The 23,302-nt window shown below is 47.1% G+C and overlaps 2 protein-coding genes across 3 annotated transcripts in view; one reads left to right on the top strand and one right to left on the bottom strand.

Moving 5' to 3' along the window:
* Positions 1 to 360: 360 nt before the first annotated feature.
* pold2 (polymerase (DNA directed), delta 2, regulatory subunit) lies at positions 361 to 18,338 on the top strand. Of its 2 annotated transcripts, none has more exons than XM_055887779.1 (11): positions 361 to 520; positions 876 to 1,112; positions 1,213 to 1,334; positions 1,452 to 1,575; positions 1,720 to 1,834; positions 2,157 to 2,355; positions 2,539 to 2,619; positions 2,742 to 2,899; positions 3,179 to 3,306; positions 14,871 to 14,972; positions 17,634 to 18,338. In XM_055887779.1, the coding sequence occupies exons 2-11, from the start codon at positions 878 to 880 to the stop codon at positions 17,792 to 17,794; spliced, it is 1,425 nt and encodes a 474-aa protein (XP_055743754.1). In that variant the 5' UTR covers positions 361 to 520; positions 876 to 877; the 3' UTR covers positions 17,795 to 18,338. The 2 variants fall into 2 exon arrangements, with proteins under 2 accessions (XP_055743754.1, XP_055743753.1); XM_055887778.1 differs by having other exon boundaries at positions 872 to 1,112.
* The window catches only part of LOC129826737 (adipocyte enhancer-binding protein 1-like), a 34,165-nt gene continuing 29,004 nt past the window's right edge, over positions 18,142 to 23,302 (bottom strand). The window contains exons 12-23 of the mRNA XM_055887777.1: positions 22,969 to 23,113; positions 22,711 to 22,802; positions 22,397 to 22,520; positions 22,102 to 22,298; positions 21,632 to 21,808; positions 21,282 to 21,454; positions 20,585 to 21,094; positions 20,348 to 20,478; positions 19,942 to 20,081; positions 19,745 to 19,844; positions 19,348 to 19,514; positions 18,142 to 19,258 (exon numbers count right to left, since the gene is read on the bottom strand). Of these exons, the coding sequence (XP_055743752.1) occupies positions 18,893 to 19,258; positions 19,348 to 19,514; positions 19,745 to 19,844; positions 19,942 to 20,081; positions 20,348 to 20,478; positions 20,585 to 21,094; positions 21,282 to 21,454; positions 21,632 to 21,808; positions 22,102 to 22,298; positions 22,397 to 22,520; positions 22,711 to 22,802; positions 22,969 to 23,113 (2,322 nt within the window). The 3' untranslated portion in view covers positions 18,142 to 18,892. The remainder of the gene's footprint in view (positions 19,259 to 19,347; positions 19,515 to 19,744; positions 19,845 to 19,941; positions 20,082 to 20,347; positions 20,479 to 20,584; positions 21,095 to 21,281; positions 21,455 to 21,631; positions 21,809 to 22,101; positions 22,299 to 22,396; positions 22,521 to 22,710; positions 22,803 to 22,968; positions 23,114 to 23,302) is intronic.

Genomic DNA, 23,302 nt, shown 5'->3' with positions numbered 1-23,302 from the left:
CCCTCTATTAACTTAACATAATCACTCCTCCTTACCATAGCAATGGCCCACTGCCAGTAGGCATACATTCAGAAGGAAGTGAGCTGAATAGTTTAGAGCAGGGCTCTCCAACCCTGTTCCTAGAGAGCTATCCTCCTGTAGGTTTTCCCTCCAACCCCCAGTTGTAACTAACCTGGCTCAGCTTATCAACCAGCTAATTATTAGAATCAGGTGTGATAGATTAGGGTTGGAGTGAACACCTGCAGGACGGTAGATTTATAGGAACAGGGTTGGAGAGCCCTGGTAAAGGACGTATAATAAGACGTTCAAGAACTCAACTCAGTTTTGACCTTACAAACATGTCTGAATGTTTTGTCTGTTACGTAAGACGTTGTGCAACGTCGACGCACGCACCGGGTAACAGTCCAATTTAGCGGGAGATATCTATGCTATGCTCTTTTGAAAGAACAAACTCCTCTCCACAAGTAAACGTGCATTTCAACAAAATCGCATTTTTGTCACGAATAAAAGGCCAATAAAGGTAATGTAAATACTTTATTTAACGCATTGACGTTTTTCTGTTTTCGCAGGACACTGCTTTTGTTGGCAACAACAAGACGTTAGCAGCTAGCTTAGGTAGCTAACTAACGGAAGCTAAAGTATTAGCGAGCTAACGTTAATAACCACACTCACATTTGCAGATCACGTTACAATCATTGTAACAATGTAACTATTCATTAGCTGAGTTGAGGTTTAGCTAGCAGTTGTGGAGATGGCATATGGACTGTGTTTAAGCCCTGTTCAAACTACCTAAACCAGCAAGGATACCGTGCTCATTACAGCTGCAATGCAAGATCCCATATCATGTTTTACTTAATAACTGTCTCCCCAGGCAGCCATGTTCTCCGAGGTAAGCGCCCCTCAGGAGGGTTCCTGTTCTCTTCTGTTGTGTCGTCCTGGCTCCGAGGACCAGGAGCCCTCTGTGTTTGACAGGGTCAAGCCGGCATACTCACCCTGCTCTGAGCGTTTCAAGCTGGGGGAGCGCAGCTTCAACCGCCAGTATGCGCACATTTACGCCACACGACTCATGCAGATGAGCCCCCTGCTCACGGAGAGGGCCCAGCAGAAATGGGGTAAGTGCAGGGTTGACACCTAACTTTCCAATTTGCTGCAACAGTTCATACACCAATACCTTGCTGAGAGTTAACTCTGTCCTGACTCTCTCCCTGTCAGGTGCAGATGTACGGATCAGGAAGTTGTGTGATCTGCAGATGGGTGAGCAGTGTTGCATTGTGGGAACCCTGTTCAAGCACATGGAACTGCAGCCGTCCATTCTGAAGGAAATCAGTGAGGAAGTAAGAGGTTGCTAACATAAAATCAGACTGTGATTGTCATGAAACAAACAGGATTGTTTGCCAAAGTCTGTATACTGGTTCTGGTAGTAACTCTTCAACTACATCTCTCTCTCTTAGCACAATCTGCTGCCCCAGCCTCCGCGCACCAGGTACATCAGCGACTCAGATGAGTTGATACTGGAGGACGAGCTGCAGAGGATCAAACTAGAGGGCAATATTGACGTGGACAAGTTTGTCACAGGTTTCTGTCTCCTCTGTACCTTCTACCTATTGTATCAGGATAGACAAGCTTGTCTCAGTTCTCATGATCATGTAGTAATTATGACCGCCTCCTTTGTTTTGTTGTTTTTATTATTTGTTTCTCGCTCTCCTTTCTCTCTCTTAGGTAGTGTTATTGCTATTTATGGTGCAGAAAAGAATGATGGGAAATTCACAGTGGATGATTTCTGTACTGCTGACCTCCCCCCGCAGGCCCCCAGAACCACCCTCAGCTCAGACAGGTACACACACACACACCATACCTAACCTTGTGAAATGACAAACTTTAGTAGTGTACCAGTATCACAACACTACAAAGTAAGGAAGCAAAGGAAACTTAACAGGAAGCGGACCTAAATTCAAGAGGAAAACAGTCGTAATGTTGGATTAAACAGCCTTGTGTTGTCACCCAGAGTCGCATTTGTTTATTTTACAAGCTATAGCACACAATATTTAACAAAAGTAGGTTTTAAAGGACCAAAGCGTAGAGTCTGCTTTTTCTATTTTGCCAAGGAAAATGTGGTATTGTGACAACACTAAACTAATATATTATGCTGTGTGTAGGTTTGTGCTGCTGTTGTCAGGTTTGGGTCTGGGCGGTAGTCATGCAGACAGTATGCTGGCTTTACAGCTGCTTGTTGACATGGTAACGGGTCACCTAGGGGACCAGGGGGAGCAGAGTGGTGCATCGACAATCTCCAGGGTCCTACTGGCTGGGAACCTTCTGAGCCAAAGCACACAGGACAAGGACGCATCCACCAAGGTGAGGGAACTTATTTAGCTGTGACATCCATTCATTTCAGTTGATGAGAAAGTGAGCTATTACCGTAGCTTACACTTATCAAATCCTTATAGTAGAAATGTCTTGACTTCGAGGCTTCTGGTTCATTTTGAACTGTCCAGTGTGTGTGTGTGATGTTTTCCTAACTGTGTATTGTCCCTCCAGGCTAAATACTTGACTAAGAAAACCCAGGCAGGCACTGTGGATGCCATGCGTCTGCTGGATGAGATGCTGATGCAGCTTGTGGTGAGTTCCAGAGATTCCTACCACCTACACCAGGGATGTCACAGCCTGGGCAATATTTACTTAGTTTGCCATAGAATGTGCCATTCATTCAGTTATCTGAAGTGTGTCCTCCTCTCTTCTAGTCGTCAGTTCCAGTGGATGTGATGCCGGGCCAGTATGATCCTACTAACTATACCCTGCCCCAGCAGCCCCTACACCACTGTATGTTCCCCCTCTCCTCCACCTACCCCACCCTGCAGCTGGTCTCCAACCCACACCAGGCCACCCTGGACGGGGTGAGGTGAGTCTCAACAACCCCGGGGCTTCTCGACCTAGGGCTTGGAAACATTTTGTTTGTTTTGACCAACTTCACAAAGCATTTTCTGTGGAAGAGTAATGTGGTCACTGTTTTCAAATGGGATTTTGTTATGGCCATAACCTTTTACATTAATCTAGCTAATGTATTTCCTGATGCCCTTTGTACTACAGATATGTACTAGCTAGGTTTAAGTTGGGTTGTGTCTGTCATGTGAAGTTGTGTGTAAGGAGCCAATGCAAAGGTCTTCCCTGTGTGCCGTAGGATCCTGGGGACGTCAGGGCAGAATGTGAAAGACATCCAGAAGTACAGCAGCATGGACAGTCACCTGGAGATACTGGAGAATACACTGAGGCTTAGACACCTCGCCCCTACTGCACCTGACACACTGGGTATGAACACACACCTCGCCCCTACTGCACCTGACACACTGGGTATGAACACACACCTCGCCCCTACTGCACCTGACACACTGGGTATGAACACACACCTCGCCCCTACTGCACCTGACACACTGGGTATGAACACACACCTCGCCCCTACTGCACCTGACACACTGGGTATGAACACACACCTCGCCCCTACTGCACCTGACACCGGCTAGGCGGCAGGATTAACTCAGCAAGGGGGCATCAGAAATGACTAAAGGGGCATAACTATTTTGACTTGCTGATAACACAGGATGGATAATAATCCATAGTATAATTACACACAATGTATTTGCAGCCACGCATGGCTGTCTTGCTGCAGGAATACAGGCTACTGCACTGCTTTACAAACATGGACAATTCATAACCGGCTCGAGAAATTGCAAGTTATGACAACGCTACACAGCTATATGCACAATACCCATCAATGCAAAACAGTAGCTAATTACTGTAATATCACTTCCCATGCCAATACAATACATTTCCAATCGTGGAAAGCAAACAATAATATACAATGCATTACCACAACTTATCAGTACAATGCAGCTGGACGCAGCTACCAAGCTGTCTTCCCACAAGTGTCGTACTACGCTGCGTATGATAACAGAGCTACATCGTTACTCAACCGTTGGTCATGGTCTGCCCACCCTCATCAATATAATGCAAAGCACATCTTCTACCATATAAAACAACATTAAAAATAATCGGATTATATTACAAACCAAACATTTCCATTCACATCACAGAAATCAAGCAGTAGACTTGGCAGCAACGCCAATAAAGAAAATCATGCCTATTTCTGACATTTGCCACGCATTTCCAAAAGCTAGCAAATAACAAAATAATGCAAGCCAGGCTGTCTGTTCTTACCCAGATTCAAAAGAGTTGCAGCCATCTCGATGCTGTGTTGAACTTCCTCAGCAGTCTCTCGTCCCCCCCCCCCCCCCCCCCCGGAATTTGCTTGTAAGATCCTTCTCAAATGCCAGTTGAATCAGCTGCGCTTTCCTCCTGTGCAACATGCTCCGTCTGTGCTCACTGAATACGTTTTTCAATGTTGAAAAATAGTTCTTGCAAGTTGCCATGGATGCGCCAAATGTTAATCCCAGCTACAATGCCATCACAGTAGGTATTGCTTTTAGAGGCCCGGAGTATCTATCCAAAATGCTGGGCGTAGGACGTTTTTCTTCTCCAAATTGGGCGATTTCAGTCTGTAGAAATTGCCATGCGACACAGTAAACTCAGTTTCCACAAAGTCTCCTGAGATTAAGTCCAGCAGTGGTTTCACCATTTCCACATCCATAAAGGTTTCATTCTCTGGGTGCAAGGCACACAGGGCCTCAACAAGTTGTCTGTTTCGTTCGTTAAATCTCGCTGACATTTCTCCCAGTACAGCATCCAGAGTGCTGAAAAACAGTCTTTTGCACTCCCTCTCATTATCCTCTTGTTGTTTTGACCACGTATTCTTTCAGATTACTACTCACTACTCTTTGCCAGTTGCTTGGAGTGGGGGTGTCCATGTGCTTGTATTTCCTTGCAGGAATATTCCAGCCACTCTCTGCCGTTGAACCACGTCCTACAAAATGCCCGTTTTCTCCCACAGACAAACCTGCACTGGCTCATCACCAAGGTCATCGGGCACTAACGGAGGCGTCGGTGCTTGTAGTAACCTGGCGGTGCTGCAGCTAGGTTCTGTCTTGGTGGCTGCAGGCCCCTTGGGTTGGTTACCTCCTATGTCACCAGGCTGCAAGACAGCTGTGCAGGTGCCTCTGATGCTGGGCTGAGCGGCCTTGGCCTCGGTGATTTAGCGTCGGCTCGGCGGGCCTTGGCCTCGGTGATTTAGCTTCGGCTCGGCGGGCCTTGGCCTCGGTGATTTAGCGTCGGCTCGGCGGCCTTGGCCTCGGTGATTAGCGTCGGCCTTGGCCTCGGTGATTAGCGTCGGCTCGGCGGCCTTGGCCTCGGTGATTAGCGGCGGCTCGGCGGCCTTGGCCTCGGTGATTAGCGTCGGCTCGGCGGCCTTGGCCTCGGTGATTAGCGGCGGCTCGGCGGCCTTGGCCTCGGTGATTAGCGGCGGCTCGGTGATTAGCGGCGGCTCGGCGGGCTTGGCCTCTATGACAGGCTTCTCCCCCTCCCCGCTGCTTTGATCCAATCCTGCCGTTGTGCCCTTGCGAAGCATGGTGGATATTATAAAGTGGCTATCAGCTACCTACCTAACTTAACATTAGCTAAATTCCATCCAGCTGCTCAGTGAAAAAAGTTTCTTCGTAGTACGTAACTTTGAAAGTAAACCCAAACGGTCAAATTGACCCCGCCCTTCTACTGTTTTTTTCAACTGGTAAAATGTGTTTGACGTACGTGTGATGCGTGCAAGGGAGTTGCTTGAATGAAGCGTGACGGAGGGGGCAGATTGTGGGACAGAATTAGGGATACAAACTGAGGGGGCACAATATTCCACCAAAGGAGGCATTGCCACCTCGAACCCTGACCCACTGGGTAAGAACACACACACCTCATACCTGACCCACTGGGTAAGAACACACACACCTCATACCTGACCCACTGGGTAAGAACACACACACCTCATACCTGACCCACTGGGTAAGAACACACACACCTCATACCTGACCCACTGGGTAAGAACACACACACCTCATACCTGACCCACTGGGTAAGAACACACACACCTCATACCTGACCCACTGGGTAAGAACACACACACCTCATACCTGACCCACTGGGTAAGAACACACACACCTCATACCTGACCCACTGGGTAAGAACACACACACCTCATACCTGACCCACTGGGTAAGAACACACACACACCTCATACCTGACCCACTGGGTAAGAACACACACACCTCATACCTGACCCACTGGGTAAGAACACACACACACACCTCATACCTGACCCACTGGGTAAGAACACACACACACACCTCATACCTGACCCACTGGGTAAGAACACACGCACACCTCATACCTGACCCACTGGGTAAGAACACACGCACACCTCATACCTGACCCACTGGGTAAGAACACACACACTTCATACCTGACCCACTGGGTAAGAACACACACACTTCATACCTGACCCACTGGGTAAGAACACACACACCTCATACCTGACCCACTGGGTAAGAACACACACACCTCATACCTGACCCACTGGGTAAGAACACACGCACACACCTCATACCTGACCCACTGGGTAAGAACACACGCACACCTCATACCTGACCCACTGGGTAAGAACACACGCACACCTCATACCTGACCCACTGGGTAAGAACACACACACACACCTCATACCTGACCCACTGGGTAAGAACACACGCACACCTCATACCTGACCCACTGGGTAAGAACACGCACACCTCATACCTGACCCACTGGGTAAGAACACACACACCTCATACCTGACCCACTGGGTAAGAACACACACACCTCATACCTGACCCACTGGGTAAGAACACACACACCTCATACCTGACCCACTGGGTAAGAACACACACACCTCATACCTGACCCACTGGGTAAGAACACACACACCTCATACCTGACCCACTGGGTAAGAACACACACACCTCATACCTGACCCACTGGGTAAGAACACACACACCTCATACCTGACCCACTGGGTAAGAACACACACACCTCATACCTGACCCACTGGGTAAGAACACACACACTTCATACCTGACCCACTGGGTAAGAACACACACACCTCATACCTGACCCACTGGGTAAGAACACACACACCTCATACCTGACCCACTGGGTAAGAACACACACACCTCATACCTGACCCACTGGGTAAGAACACACACACCTCATACCTGACCCACTGGGTAAGAACACACGCACACCTCATACCTGACCCACTGGGTAAGAACACACACACCTCATACCTGACCCACTGGGTAAGAACACACACACCTCATACCTGACCCACTGGGTAAGAACACACACACTTCATGTTAAGTTCATGTTTTAAGTATCCCTATATTTCTGTTATTACGGGGCGATCACTCAGTCAAGAGTGCGCATGCGCAGGAAGTCGGTTCGTTGTTGGACCTAGCCTGGAGTGTTATGGCTACCTTGTAGTGTGTTCATATAGTATAGTAAACTTTGTTAAACTGGAACCTTGTCGTTGTGTCATTTCAAGTTAACATTGGTAGCAGAAGATGGCTTCTAACTACAACGTGTCACCTCGCTTCGACGAGAAGAGGTCGTACGAAAGTTGGAAAAATGAACTGGGAATGTGGATACGCGTTACTAATCTGGACGCGAAAAAGCAAGAACTTGCGGTGGTATTATCGCTCGAGGGAAGAGCGAGAGATACAGCACTGGAAATATCCGTTGAGGATTTGAACAAGGATGACGGTATGGGAACTTTGATCACAGCACTGGATTCTGTATTTCTCAAAGAAGAGAAAGACCGTGTCTACGAGGCATATTCAAACTTTGACAGTGTTACGAGAGATATTTCGGTTGCAATGGCAGACTACATCATTGATTTCAAACAGAGGTACAATAGCATGCGCAAGTATGACATGGTTCTCCCAGATGCAGTGCTAGCGTTTAAGTTGCTAGACACTGCTTGTCTAGATGGTAGGGAGAAACAGTTGGCTTTGACTGCTTGTACTGTGCTGACTTTTGCATCTATGAAGTCGGCACTAAAAAGAATATTTGGTGAGAAGACGTCTGTCGCGCCAATAACAGATGGAATGCAAGTGAGTGACGCAGCATATTACACCGAGCAGCACAGAAAAGGCGCCAACAAGTCACGTTCTCAAGACAACCAGAAGAGGGCGCCATTTCCCGGCACAAATCCACTGGACAAATTTGGAAGGAGATCGAAATGTGCAATTTGTCAAAGCACTTACCATTGGGTTAAAGACTGTCCTCATAAAAATGAACAAGTTAAACTAACAGAGGAAAATGTAAACACAGAGATAGAGCAGTGTAACATTACACTGTTTTCAAATGAATCTGGTACTGAGATTTTTATAGTTGAATCCTTAGGATCTGCGGTGATTGATACTGCATGCACACGGACAGTGTGTGGTGAAAAATGGCTTGATAGCTATGTCAGTGAACTAAACATGAAGGAAGTACAAAATATGATTGACACACCAAGCAACAGAGCTTTCAAATTTGGAGATGGGAGAATTGTCCATTCTACCAAGAGAGTTAAGATACCAGCAAAAATTGGTCAGACTAAGTGTCACATTGAAACAGAGGTGGTCCCTACAGATATCCCCTTACTATTAAGCAAAGCTTCACTCAAGAAGGCAGGGGCTGTATTAGACATAAAAAATGACAAGGCAGTGATGTTTAAACCACCAGTGACTCTTGAACTTACTACCTCAGGTCACTATTGTGTAAACATTTTGGACAAAGACATGACACAGTCCATGCAAAAATGAGATTCTGACTGACACGAAGCACATGGAGATTCTGACAGTCACAGAGAACATGAACACAAAAGACAAACACAAAGTATTGTTAAAGCTTCACAAACAGTTTGGACATGCTACAGTTGACAGACTTCAGAAGTTACTCGGGGAGTGCAGGGAATAATGATGATGAGACTATTTCCATTCTACAGCAGATAGTTAAGAATTGTGAGACATGTCAAAAATACAGCAAACCTAAGCCCAGACCAGCTGTTGGTTTGCCACTGGCTTCCATGTACAATGAAACAGTGGCTGTAGATCTACATGAGTTAGGACCAAGTGTGTGGTACCTTCACATAATCGACCACTTCACACGCTTTAGTGCTGGAAGCATTGTGAATACAAAGAAACCCAGTGAAATCGTCAAGCACTTCATTCATTCTTGGATATGTGTGTATGGCCCGCCACAGAAATTGTACAGTGACAATGGAGGAGAATTCAATAATAATGAAATAAGAGAAATGGCAGAGAACTTCAACATGGAAGTAAAGACAACTGCTGCATACAGTCCATGGAGCAATGGACTTCTGGAGAGACACAATCAAACACTCACAGAGATCATGCTGAAAGTGAAGCAAGACAATGGATGTGACTGGAACACAGCCCTAGATTGGGCTTTGATGGCAAAAAACTCAATGCACAGTGTTCATGGTTACAGCCCATATCAACTAGTGTTCGGGCAGAACCCTAATCTTCCCTCAGTACTGGTTGACAAGCCACCAGCACTAGAAGGGACCAGTGTGAGTGCATGGGTGGGACAGCACCTTTCAGCACTACATGCAGCGAGAAAAGCATTCACTGAAGCAGAGTGCTCAGAAAGAATTCGCAGGGCTCTGCGGAAACAGCTTCGACCCACCGATGAGAAGTACGAGACTGGAAACAGAGTGTACTACAAACGAGTTGACTGTCAAGAGTGGAAAGGACCGGGAGTAGTCATTGGCCAAGATGGTGTGGTGATATTTGTGAGACACGGAGGCATCTTTGTCAGGGTGCATCACTCAAGATTGCGGAAAGTAAATGATCAACAAGATAGAGGGGCTGTGGCTGAGAATCAGTCTCCTAATGAAAATGACAAAAAGGACACAGTAACAGACACAAACATACCAGATGTCGCATCCAATGATATGGACACTGAAACTGACACAGGAAATGGAGCAGAGACCTTCAACCATGCCACAGGTAATAATGTTGAGGGTTCAAATGATGAAAACATTCAACAACAGCCACATGTGTTAAGAGAACATGGTTGTTCCAATCTGAAAACTGGACAAACTGTTAAATACATGGACAGAGAAAGTGGTATTCCACACACAGCAACGGTCATTGGACGAGCAGGAAAAGCCAAAGGAAAACACCAGAACTGGTACAACTTGCAGTACTCTGAACCAGCTACACTTTCTGGTACAACAGGGTCAGCTGACTTGTCACTTGTAGATAATCTCAGAATTGAATCAATGGAAAATCGAGAAAAACAGAATGACATTCAAAATGATGATGTACTTGAAACAAAGGACGTGTCATTTGACTCAGCTAAGCTAGATGAGCTCAGTAATTGGAGGAAAAATGGAGTGTTTGAGGAAGTCAAAGACATTGGTCAAAAATGTGTCTCAACAAGGTGGGTGTGTGCCCTTAAAGAATCCTTAACTGGAATAGTGCCTAAAGCACGTCTAGTGGCTAGAGGTTTTGAGGAGCTGGCTGCTAAAGAACTCCCAAAAGACTCACCGACATGCGCCTCAGAGTCACTCAGATTGCTGATGTCAGTGATCTGCCAGAAAAAATGGAAACTTAATTCCATAGACATCAAATCTGCATTTTTGCAGGGAACAGAGCTGTCAAGGGACATTCACATCCGACCTCCGCCCGAAGCTAAAAGTGAAGGAACACTGTGGAAACTAAAAAAGTGTGTGTATGGACTGGCAGATGCATCACTCTACTGGTACAACAAAGTCAAGGCAACAATGCTGAATACAGGTGGAAAAATGTCACAAGTGGACCCTGCAGTCTTCTATTGGCTTGATCAAGACTGCAATGTGACTGGAGTACTTGCCTGTCATGTTGATGACTTCATCTGGGGTGGCTCACAGACTTTTGCTACAACTGTGATTCCAAACCTCAAAGCTGTTTTCCAGGTCGGCCGTGAAGAGCATGATCATTTTTGTTATGTTGGCATAGAGTTTATTACAGTTGATGGAACAATACTGATGCAACAGGAGAGCTATATCAAGAATCTTCAACCTATCCACATGGATTCTTCAAGAGCTGTACAAAGGAATTCCCCTCTATGTGGAATTGAAGCTGATCAATTGCGGTCGAAGATAGGTCAAATTCTATGGGTTGCTAGACAGAGTAGACCTGATGTGATGTTTGATGTTTGCAACTTGGCATCTAACACAAAACACGCCACTGTACAAACCATTCATGAGGCAAACAAAGTTGTTCGTAAACTGAAATCACAACAAGTGACTTTAAAGTTTCAGCATGTTGGAAAAGATGACTCTTTGAAACTAGTTGTCTTCAGTGATGCTTCGCTAGGGAACCTTACAGATGGAGGCACACAAGGTGGACATCTAATCGTGTTAATGGGTGGAGGAAGATTCTCACCTATCTGTTGGCAGTCAAAAAGGATCAGAAGGGTTGTCCGAAGCACACTTGCTGGAGAAACACTTGCTCTTGCGGATGGAATTGACAATGCGATCTTTCTTGCAACTCTGTTCTCAGAGCTTACCACTGGTGAGACAAAACGGCACATTCTACCTGTAGTTTGTGTCACTGACAACTACTCATTAGTTGATGCTGTGAAGTCAACCAAGTCTGTCACAGAGAAAAGACTTCGTCTTGAGATTAGCAGCATCAAGGAACTTATTCAAGCACAGAGAATCCAGCGGATTCTGTGGTCGACCACAAAGGAACAGCTTGCTGACTGTCTGACTAAAAAAGGAGCATCCAGTCTTGTGCTCCTACAGGCTCTCAGTAATGGAAAGTGGCAGCTTGAGTAATACAAATAAAAACTGTCAAACAACCCATTTGTAATGGGGATCTTGAATAATACTTGGACATTTAATTATGTTGTTGATGTTTTATTTGTCTTTAAAGAAAAGGGGGAGATTGTTAAGTTCATGTTTTAAGTATCCCTATATTTCTGTTATTACGGGGCGATCACTCAGTCAAGAGTGCGCATGCGCAGGAAGTCGGTTCGTTGTTGGACCTAGCCTGGAGTGTTATGGCTACCTTGTAGTGTGTTCATATAGTATAGTAAACTTTGTTAAACTGGAACCTTGTCGTTGTGTCATTTCAAGTTAACACTTCATACCTGACCCACTGGGTAAGAACACACACACCTCATACCTGACCCACTGGGTAAGAACACACACCTCATACCTGACCCACTGGGTAAGAACACACACACCTCATACCTGACCCACTGGGTAAGAACACACACACCTCATACCTGACCCACTGGGTAAGAACACACACACCTCATACCTGACCCACTGGGTAAGAACACACACACTTCATACCTGACCCACTGGGTAAGAACACACACACCTCATACCTGACCCACTGGGTAAGAACACACACACTTCATACCTGACCCACTGGGTAAGAACACGCACACCTCATACCTGACCCACTGGGTAAGAACACGCACACCTCATACCTGACCCACTGGGTAAGAACACACGCACACCTCATACCTGACCCACTGGGTAAGAACACACGCACACCTCATACCTGACCCACTGGGTAAGAACACACGCACACCTCATACCTGACCCATTGGGTAAGAACACGCACACCTCATACCTGACCCACTGGGTAAGAACACGCACACCTCATACCTGACCCACTGGGTAAGAACACACACACCTCATACCTGACCCACTGGGTAAGAACACACGCACACCTCATACCTGACCCACTGGGTAAGAACACACGCACACCTCATACCTGACCCACTGGGTAAGAACACACGCACACCTCATACCTGACCCACTGGGTAAGAACACACACACCTCATACCTGACCCACTGGGTAAGAACACACGCACCTCATACCTGACCCACTGGGTAAGAACACACGCACCTCATACCTGACCCACTGGGTAAGAACACACGCACACCTCATACCTGACCCACTGGGTAAGAACACACGCACACCTCATACCTGACCCACTGGGTAAGAACACACGCACACCTCATACCTGACCCACTGGGTAAGAACACACGCACACCTCATACCTGACCCACTGGGTAAGAACACACGCACACCTCATACCTGACCCACTGGGTAAGAACACACGCACACCTCATACCTGACCCACTGGGTAAGAACACACGCACACCTCATACCTGACCCACTGGGTAAGAACACACACACCTCATACCTGACCCACTGGGTAAGAACACACACACCTCATACCTGACCCACTGGGTAAGAACACACGCACCTCATACCTGACCCACTGGGTAAGAACACACGCACCTCATACCTGACCCACTGGGTAAGAACACACGCACCTCATACCTGACCCACTGGGTAAGAACACACGCACCTCATACCTGACCCACTGGGTAAGAACACACGCACACCTCATACCTGACCCACTGGGTAAGAACACACGCACACCTCATACCTGACCCACTGGGTAAGAACACACGCACACCTCATACCTGACCCACTGGGTAAGAACACACGCACACCTCGAACCCTGACCCACTGGGTAAGAACACACGCACACCTCGAACCCTGACCCACTGGGTAAGAACACACGCACACCTCGAACCCTGACCCACTGGGTAAGAACACACGCACACCTCGAACCCTGACCCACTGGGTAAGAACACACGCACACCTCATACCTGACCCACTGGGTAAGAACACACGCACACCTCATACCTGACCCACTGGGTAAGAACACACGCACACCTCATACCTGACCCACTGGGTAAGAACACACGCACACCTCGAACCCTGACCCACTGGGTAAGAACACACGCACACTTCGAACCCTGACCCACTGGGTAAGAACACACGCACACCTCATACCTGACCCACTGGGTAAGAACACACACACCTCATACCTGACCCACTGGGTAAGAACACACGCACACCTCATACCTGACCCACTGGGTAAGAACACACGCACACCTCATACCTGACCCACTGGGTAAGAACACACGCACACCTCATACCTGACACACTGGGTAAGAACACACGCACACCTCATACCTGACCCACTGGGTAAGAACACACACACCTCATACCTGACCCACTGGGTAAGAACACACGCACACCTCATACCTGACCCACTGGGTAAGAACACACGCACACCTCATACCTGACCCACTGGGTAAGAACACACGCACACCTCATACCTGACACACTGGGTAAGAACACACGCACACCTCATACCTGACCCACTGGGTAAGAACACACACACCTCATACCTGACCCACTGGGTAAGAACACACACACCTCATACCTGACCCACTGGGTAAGAACACACACACCTCATACCTGACCCACTGGGTAAGAACACACACACCTCATACCTGACCCACTGGGTAAGAACACACACACCTCATACCTGACCCACTGGGTAAGAACACACACACCTCATACCTGACCCACTGGGTAAGAACACACACACCTCATACCTGACCCACTGGGTAAGAACACACACACCTCATACCTGACCCACTGGGTAAGAACACACGCACCTCGAACCCTGACCCACTGGGTAAGAACACGCACACCTCATACCTGACCCACTGGGTAAGAACACACACACACTTCGAACCCTGACCCACTGGGTAAGAACACACACACCTCATACCTGACCCACTGGGTAAGAACACACGCACACCTCATACCTGACCCACTGGGTAAGAACACACACACCTCATACCTGACCCACTGGGTAAGAACACACACACCTCGAACCCTGACCCACTGGGTAAGAACACGCACACCTCATACCTGACCCACTGGATAAGAACACACACTTTCTCCCTCACTCTCTCCGGTTGTAGACTAAGGTACATGGTTTATCTTGTGTTGTTCTCTCAGGGTGTTATCCGTTCTACCTGAAGGACCCTTTCATCCTGGAGGAATGTCCTCATGTCTACTTCAGTGGCAACGCCCCCTCCTACCAGGCCAAACGCATCACAGGTGAGTCCCCACCGTTACTGGAAACCTGGCATGACTGTTTATTCACATTGGAGCATTGCACTGTGCTGGTCCAGTATTACACACTGATAGTTGACAGTTGCCAGTCCTTTCTACACTGAACAAAAATATAAATGTAACATGCAACAATTTCAAAGATTTTACTGAGGTACAGTTCATATAAGGAAATCAGTCAATTGAAATAAATTCATTAGTCCCTAATCTATGGATTTCACATGACTGGGAATACAGATATGCATCTGTCGGTCACAGATGCCCTAAAAAAAGAACCTGTCAGTATCTGGTGTGAACACCATTTGCCTCATGGAGCCCGACACATCTCCTTCACATAGAGTTGATCAGGCTGTTGATTGTGGAATGTTGTCCCGCATTAGGGCTGTGGCAGTCATCAAATGTTGTCAGCTGGTTATTGTCATGCGAAAGACTGCCTGTCTCACAGTAATTTACCGTGAATTAAGATAAGCACATTCAGCATCTCCAGGCTTCCACACATACACGCCAGCTGATGCGTATTTAATAAACTAGTTGAATGTTCACCATCCCAACAAATCCTTGATTTATTTTGGTCAGGTCCGAAAACATTATGATATTATAATTTTTTTACACTGGCATCCACCAAACCCAGGTTAGTCCATCGGATTTCCAGATGGTGAAGTGTGATTTATCACTCGAACGTATTTCCACAGCTCCAGAGTCTAATGGTGGAGAGCTTTACCCCACTCCAGCCGCCGCTTGGCATTTTGTATGGATGATCTTAGGCTTGTGTGTGGCTGCTCGGTAAAGGAAACCCATTTCATGAAGCTCCAGACGAACAGTTCTTGTGCTGACATTGCTTCCAGAGGTAGTTTGGATCTCGTTAGTGAGTGTTACATCCGAGGACAGACTATTTTTACGCGCTTCTGCACTCAGCAGTCCTGCTCTGTGAGCTTGTGTGGCCTACCACTTCGCGGCGGAACCGTTGTTGCTCCTAAACGTGTCCACTTCACAATAACAGCACTTACAGTTGACCGGGGCAGAAATTTTACAAACAGACTTGTTAGAACGATGGCATCCTATGACAGTGCCACGTTGAAAGTCACTGAGCTCTTCAGTAAGGCCATTCTACTGCCAATATTTGTATATGGAGATTGCATGGCAGTGTGCTCAATTTTATACACCTGTCAGCAACGGGTGTGGCTGAAATAGCCAAATCCACTAATTTTAAAGCGGTGTCCAAAGACTTTTGTGTATTTCCGGTAAATAGAATAGGAGTTGGCCTACTCTACTGTAGGCCTATGTTATCTGGCTATGCATCATACTGTAGGCGTGTTCATTTATCTGACAATATATGTTTAAGTCCCTTGCCATTTTTTAAATATGATTTAATAGTAAGAAGAATATAATTTGAATTTAGCTGAATAAAATAGAATGGATATTTTTTTTCCCATTGCAGAGTGAGTTTGCATGTGAAGTGAATATATTGAGCATAAAAGTGATCCTTTGAAACAGGTCCTATATGCTAGATTTAGTTATTTGGCAAACTGTTGCATATACCCTGACTCTGCGTGCAATGAATGCAAGAGAAGTGACACAATTTCACCTGGTTAATATTGCCTGCTAACCTGGATTTCTTTTAGCTAAATATGCAGGTTTAAAAATATATACTTGTGTATTGATTTTAAGAAAGGCATTGATGTTTATGGTGAAGTACACATTGGAGCAATGACAGTCTGATTGTTTTTTATAAGATAAGTTTAATGCTAGCTATCAATTTACCTTAGCTTACTGCATTCGCGTAACAGGCAGGCTCCTCGTGGAGTGCAATGTAATCCGGTGTTAGAGCATTGGACTAGTTAACTGTAAGGTTGCAAGATTGGATCCCCCGAGCTGCCCCTGAACGAGGCAGAACGTTCCTAAGCCGTCATTGAAAATAAGAATGTGTTCTTAACTGACTTTCCTAGTTAAATAAAGATCAAATAAAGGTGTAAAACAAAAAAAAACTGCAAATCGGCGCCTAAAAATATTTCCAATTTATGAAAACTTGAAATCGGCCATTCCGATTAATCGGTCGACCTCTAGTTCAAACCCAGTTTCATCAGCTGTCCGGTTGGCTGGTCTCAGACGATCCCGCAGGTGAAGAAGCCGTATGTGGAGGTCCTTTACTGGTGTGGTTACATGTAGTCTGTGGTTGTGAGGCCGGTTGGACATACTACCAAATTCTCTAAAACATTGGAGGTGGCTTATGGGAGAGAAAAACATTCAATTAGCAGCAGCTCTGGGGGACATTCCTGCAGTCGGAATGCCAATTACGCTCTCCCTCAAAACTTGAGATATCTGTGGCATTGTGTTGTGTGACAAAACTGTGTAATGATCATGCCATTTAATCAGCTTCTTGATATGCCACACCTGTCAGATGGATGGATTATCTTGGTAAACGAGAAAAGCTCACTAACAGGGATGTAAACACTTTGTATGCAACATTTTTTATTTCAGCTCATGAAACATGGGACCAACACTTTACATGTTCTGTTCAAATGTTTTATTCAGTGTACATTGTATGGGATCTTTTGCGATCTATATATGTTTTAGCAACTGGTGTACTGTAGTTGCATGGGTGACATGGGGTGTAGTCTAATGACCAGTTACATGCCCCACCCTCCCTAGGTGCTGACGGTCAGGAAGTCCTCCTGGTGGCTATCCCAGAGTTCAGCAGCACTCAGACAGCCTGCCTGGTCAACCTCCGGACTCTGGAGTGTGAGCCAATCCGCTTCTCTTCCTTCTCTGCTGGTGATGACGAGGAGAGTGAGATGAACATCAGCCACTGAAGGAGCAACACTCACTCAGTCCTCATCAGGTTGTACACTATCAAAATGTTTGTAAAGTGTCTGCTGAAGTCTCTCATTGGTTTCTCTTGATCAGCAAAGATATCAGTCATTTCATATATATATATGGAGGTTCAATGATGCTGTGCAGTCATCCCAGTACTGTTTGAGTGAAAGGAAACGTGTTGCTAATGAAAGGTGTGTGGTGTGAAAATAATTGTGATGGAACGGACTGTCTAATGAAGCGCTTTGTTTGTGTGCCGGCGCCCAGACTCCTGTATTTGTCAACACATATCGTTTCCATTTTAGTACGGTAGATAATGTCATGAAGAAGAACAAAACACAAATGCTGTACATAAATGAGCCTTTATTAATTGAAAAAATAACTTTCCTCAGCTACGTTATGAGGAACATTTCAGAAAATCTCTTGTTCTCTCAACCTTCAACTAACATTTTGTAAAGTTAACATTTTAATGTCTGTCGGTATTATGGTTTTGCTGTCATGGGTGAAAATAATGTAAATAAATCCATACTTTTCTAAGAAAAACTGCTTCTTTGTTTTTACTCTTCGGGGGTGGAGGTGGTAAAATATGTTTAATTTACAACCAGCACATATAGATGATCTCTGAAGTACATTCTCTAGGAAGGCCTTGAATTGGTGTAAAAGGACTTTCCCAGATATCAGTACTGACATTTTCATTTGTGTTGAACTTCGTATCAAAAGACCTACTCGAGCAGTTCTACAGAACACTGACATTAGCTTGTGTGCCTGACTGTATTCAACATCAATGTTCCTTTTGAGTTTCTGTAAATATACCTAAACGCTTCTTGTGGCCCATTTGTAGATCTGAAAGAATGGATGGGTTCAGTAATATAGGAGGGGGAGAGTCAATCTATCCTACCGGAGTTATTGGAGCCATATTGCTTAAACATATCCAGTCTATTCAGATTTTCAAGGGGTCACTTTATTGTCCAGGAATTTAGTTAACAGTCTGGGCTTGACTGACAAATTGGTCCTGTTCAACTTCTTCCTTCCCTACCTTGATTATTTTAAGGAAGTGGGGCGGAAGGATGTATTGGAACAAGGTCTTGGTGTTACCCTTAGTAATCGTCGATCTCGTAGTTGTAATCCAAGATGGAGTCTGTGAAACCTTCTGGCGCCGATGTTTGCCCCTCTCCTATGAGCCACGAGTCGTACCAGGCAGTGGTGGGCTCCGCTTTTGTTGTTGTGGGAACCGGCGTGGTTGTCGGGGGCAAAGTCGTTGTCGATCTCATCAGTTTCTGTTGTCGTAGACGACGGAGGCGGCTGAGCCTCCGCTTTTGCTGGCGCATGCGACTCGTCTCAGGTTCATTGGCAGCAGCGCCATTGTTATGTACCAAACGGCTGTTACCGTTGGAGGCGGTGTTCCGTCGTGTTCCGCCGTGGCTGAGCAAGCGGATGGGCTTGTTGCCGTGCAGGGCCATGATCTGTTGATGAATTGATAGCATTTAAATAGCGCTTCATTGGCTCTCAAAGGGCTAATAGGTAACCTAATTGTAGGTGTAGCAATACCCACCTGTTTGATGCGGTCCCAGTTGGACTTGGCCAGGTTAAAGCTACAGGTAGTTGCCCCTGGCTCGTAGCCCACCACACACAGCTTGGTCAGGGGGGTGAAGCCTTCTGCCCGCACCGTCACACGGTACTCACCTGGGTTCAACAAGCGCCAGTAGTCCCCTGTTACAGCTGTGGAGGGAGGAGAGTCGTTAGACTGCACACGCAGTGAGTATAGCAGGCTCCTGGAGTGCTTTTGGTTTGTTCAGGGGCAAAGGGACAGCAGGCTGTTACCAATAGTGCTCACCTGAAGTTTCATGAATCTGCCAATATGGCGGTGCATGGCAACACTGATTTGTTAAGCAGTAATGCAGGAGGCAGTATGGGGTATGGCTGGACATGTAGCCAGACACTGTACCCACCTGTAGTGACATCATGGTTGACCCCCTCTACAGACACTGTGGCATTAGTGATGGGGTTCCCCTCTTCGTCTTTCACCACGCCCCTGATCCCACGATGTACCTGGGTGAAGTGAAAACCAGGGGTCAAAAGGTCACGGTCGCTATACAGCCACTCCATGACTAGGTGTGTTTGGTAAATTGTGTGTGTGTGTGATTACCTGCTCCATGAAGGTGAGCATGGCCTCTCTGTTCTTCTCCCACTCAATGACCAGCTCAGTCTGATGGGGGAACTTATCACAGCCCAGGAACATTGACAGCTCCAGACAGTTAGTGTGCAGGTAGCTGAAATCATTCATACCTGAGGACGGAGGAGGATAGGGGGGAGGGAGAGATGGGAAGGAGAAATGGACGAGGGAGAGACAAAGGTAGCAATTATTGGCCATCAGAGAGTGGCATTATCCTCAAAAGTGGGTACTTTACTCTGATGACTGATTCATGTTTCATTACACGGTTTAACCTTGTTGAACTACTGAATGTAATGTTGACTATCGTAACAAATTCCTTATTGAACAGCAGACAACAATGTAATGAAAAGGGATGTTGTCGGTTTGACTATGTACTCACTTCCTGTGATGGGCTTCCACTTGGCGCGGTTGATGATTCCGACGCCGCCAGTGATGTCATCGCCGTGACAGGAGCCGTGGGAAGTGTATGTCATGGACAGGTGAGTGGAGGCGTAGGAGATAGCCAACCACCTGATGGCCCCACACACACACACACATACACACATACACACACACACTCAGTCAGATATGTAAGATAATCTAATTGTTGACCTGTGGTTACCTTCAGGCTACACACCTGAAAAAGGAGGCGTCTGCCGTGGCCCTGGGTTCATCCTCAGGCTCTGCTTCCTGATGTCCCCCTCTGTCATCCTCCTCTTCCTCTTCCCTGTGTCCATAGCCATGCCCCCTCCACTCCTCTTCCAGCTCCTGGTATCCCCTGTTCTGCCGGTCCTCTTCCGGCTGCTGGTATCCCCTGTTCCACCGGTCCTCTTCCGGCTGCTGGTATCCCCTGTTCCACCGGTCCTCTTCTGGTTCCTGGTATCCCCTGTTCCGCCGGTCCTCTTCTGGTTCCTGGTGTCCCCTGTTCCACCGGTCCTCTTCTGGTTCCTGGTATCCCCTGTTCTGCCGGTCCTCTTCTGGTTCCTGGTATCCCCTGTTCTGCCGGTCCTCTTCCGGCTGCTGGTATCCCCTGTTCCACCGGTCCTCTTCTGGTTCCTGGTATCCCCTGTTTCTATCATCATCCTCTGGCTCCTCACGGCCGTAGCCTCTATCCCAATCTGCCCCTCTGTCATACTCATCCTCGTACCTAGAAGAATAATTTAGATTTAGTTGATAGTTTTTTTGGTTTCATGTCATTATTGCTCTGCCAAAAAGAGAGAAATCAGGAAGAGAGAGAGTGGGAGAGAGCGAGAGAATGGGAGTGAGTGGGAGAGAGAGAAAGAGGGAGAGAGAGAGGGTGGGAGTGGTCGCGAGAGAGAGTAAGCGCCTCGTACTGTCTCTTCTTGCGGCTGTGTGCCCTGTCTCTCTCACTGGTGCTGGCGGCCTTGGTTAGGCGGTGGTTGTCGTAGGGGTAGGCCACTACCCTCTCCCCTCCCTGGAAGTTGGCCCCCAGTACAAACGGGTGGCTCTCCATCCACGAGATGATGGCTTGAGTCTCCACAGCTATCTGCAGGACAAGAAGAACAAACAGCAGCTGTCATGTTGAGGCGATAGACAAAGAAAGAGGACTTATGTCTCTGCTCTTCACACATCTACATTTATTTTCTTCCTTTTTCTCCCTCTCCTGTCTTCATCCCCTCTCTTCCGCCCCTTCCTCTTCCACATCCCCTCTCCCTCCACACACCTTGTCGTCCCTCACTGTGTCAGCAGGGATCTTGACATGGTGATTGGGGGTCAGTTTGGGCACCATACCCTTGTCCTCTGCCTCCCAAAGAACACTGTTCAGGTCAGGGAAGTTGTGGAAGATGTCATGGCCGTCCTCCGTCCAGTGGCCTGTGGTCCAACCACTCAGCTCTGAACCCTGAGGTGGCAATGGGACACAATGTTATGGAGAGAACCCAACAAAACGTCCTTACAGAACGCCTTAGGATTTGCTTGAATGTGTCTAGTCTTGTTTAAAATATCTTCTTTTAAGAAAAATAAAGTTGGGTGCCAGACTGTTCCTGCATGCAACAATACTTGCCTACAGCAAGTTGGCTAAATCAGAAACTGTCTGGCACCTAACTTTCTTTTTCTTTAAGAAAAAAACATTTGCACCCTGGAAGAGTAAAGGAGGTACAGACGGTAATACCATGTATAGTGCCCAGTACTAACCGCTACAAGGGCCTTCTCCTGTCCGTCAGGATTCAGAGAGGGCACCAGGTGGGTACGTATTCCCTCCACCAGGCGGCGCACTCTGGGGTTGCCATCTCTGTACTCCTTACAAAGGTACTGCATCAGAAGAAGAACCATCTCCCGCCCTGTCGCCTCATTTCCATGGAGACCAGCCGTGTATCGGAACTCTGGCTCACCTAAGGGGGAAAAACACAGATCGTCATAGTCTTTCCATGCGGAAGAGGACACAAGTACAGAGCTTTCTGTGAAAGACACAGTATTTGTTTCTTCCCACCTATCTCGTGTTCTGTGGGGTTGCCTGATATCACCATGGCCACGATGTCTAGTCCATTGGAGCTGCGGCCCAGGCTGTACATACTGGTGATGTTGGGACACTCCTCAGACACAGACTTCATCAGCTACAGTAGAGACACAGTGGAAAGCAGAGGTCACCAACCCTGGGTCTGAAGACCTACAGTCTGTGCAGGACTTTGTTACAGCCACACACATCTGATTTTAACCAATCATCAGTGTCAAGACAGTGTTGAAGTCATTTATAACATTAGACCTGAATCCAGTTCATGAAGGTGGTACTCATCACCATCTCACCGTGACCATATCTGAGTAGTTGTGATGTCTGAAGTCCAGGTACTGGACTGGAGTCACCTCATTCTGCAACCTCTGGTAGGCACTGGTGGGGTCTGAGGAGACAAACACACAGCATGAGTGTGTGTGTGTGTGTGTGTGTGTGTGTGTGTGTGTGTGTGTGTGTGTGTGTGTGTGTGTGTGTGTGTGTGTGTGTGTGTGTGTGTGTGTGTGTGTGTGTGTGTGTGTGTGTGTGTGTGTGTGTGTGTGTGTGTGACTCACCAGGCAGTGGGCATCCCAGCACCTCCAGCCTCATACAGCAACTGCCGTTCCAGCTCTGAGGGATGACTCTGATGTAGCGAGCTAGTATAGGCTCAGCTAACTGATTCAACACTGGGGTGTCCTTATCAGAGTTACCAAAGAACAACTGGAGAGAGAGGAGGTAAAGAGATGGAGAGAGAGATAGCGAGAGAGCAGAGGTATGAGGTAGAGAGATGGAGAGAGAGAGAAATATAGGACTCAATGGCCAGACACAGTAAACATGTACGCCCCATGAAGAGAGGATTAGATTGAACCCTGCTTGGCAGTTTGGGAGCAAAGCTGACAAAAGCCTAAT

This window comes from Salvelinus fontinalis, chromosome 28 (genome assembly GCF_029448725.1).
Source record: "Salvelinus fontinalis isolate EN_2023a chromosome 28, ASM2944872v1, whole genome shotgun sequence".
NCBI lineage: Eukaryota > Metazoa > Chordata > Actinopteri > Salmoniformes > Salmonidae > Salvelinus > Salvelinus fontinalis.
Note: the sequence above shows the minus strand (reverse complement) of the source record. Positions and strands in the feature narration are given on the sequence as shown.

Bases quoted from the DNA above. Each gene is read 5' to 3' on its own strand.
- pold2 (XM_055887779.1), top strand. From the start codon at position 878: ATGTTCTCCGAGGTAAGCGCCCCTCAGGAGGGTTCCTGTTCTCTTCTG. The intron at 2,356-2,538 runs GTGAGGGAACTT...TTGTCCCTCCAG, and splicing joins ACAAGGACGCATCCACCAAG to GCTAAATACTTGACTAAGAA. The intron at 3,307-14,870 runs GTATGAACACAC...TTGTTCTCTCAG, and splicing joins TACTGCACCTGACACACTGG to GGTGTTATCCGTTCTACCTG.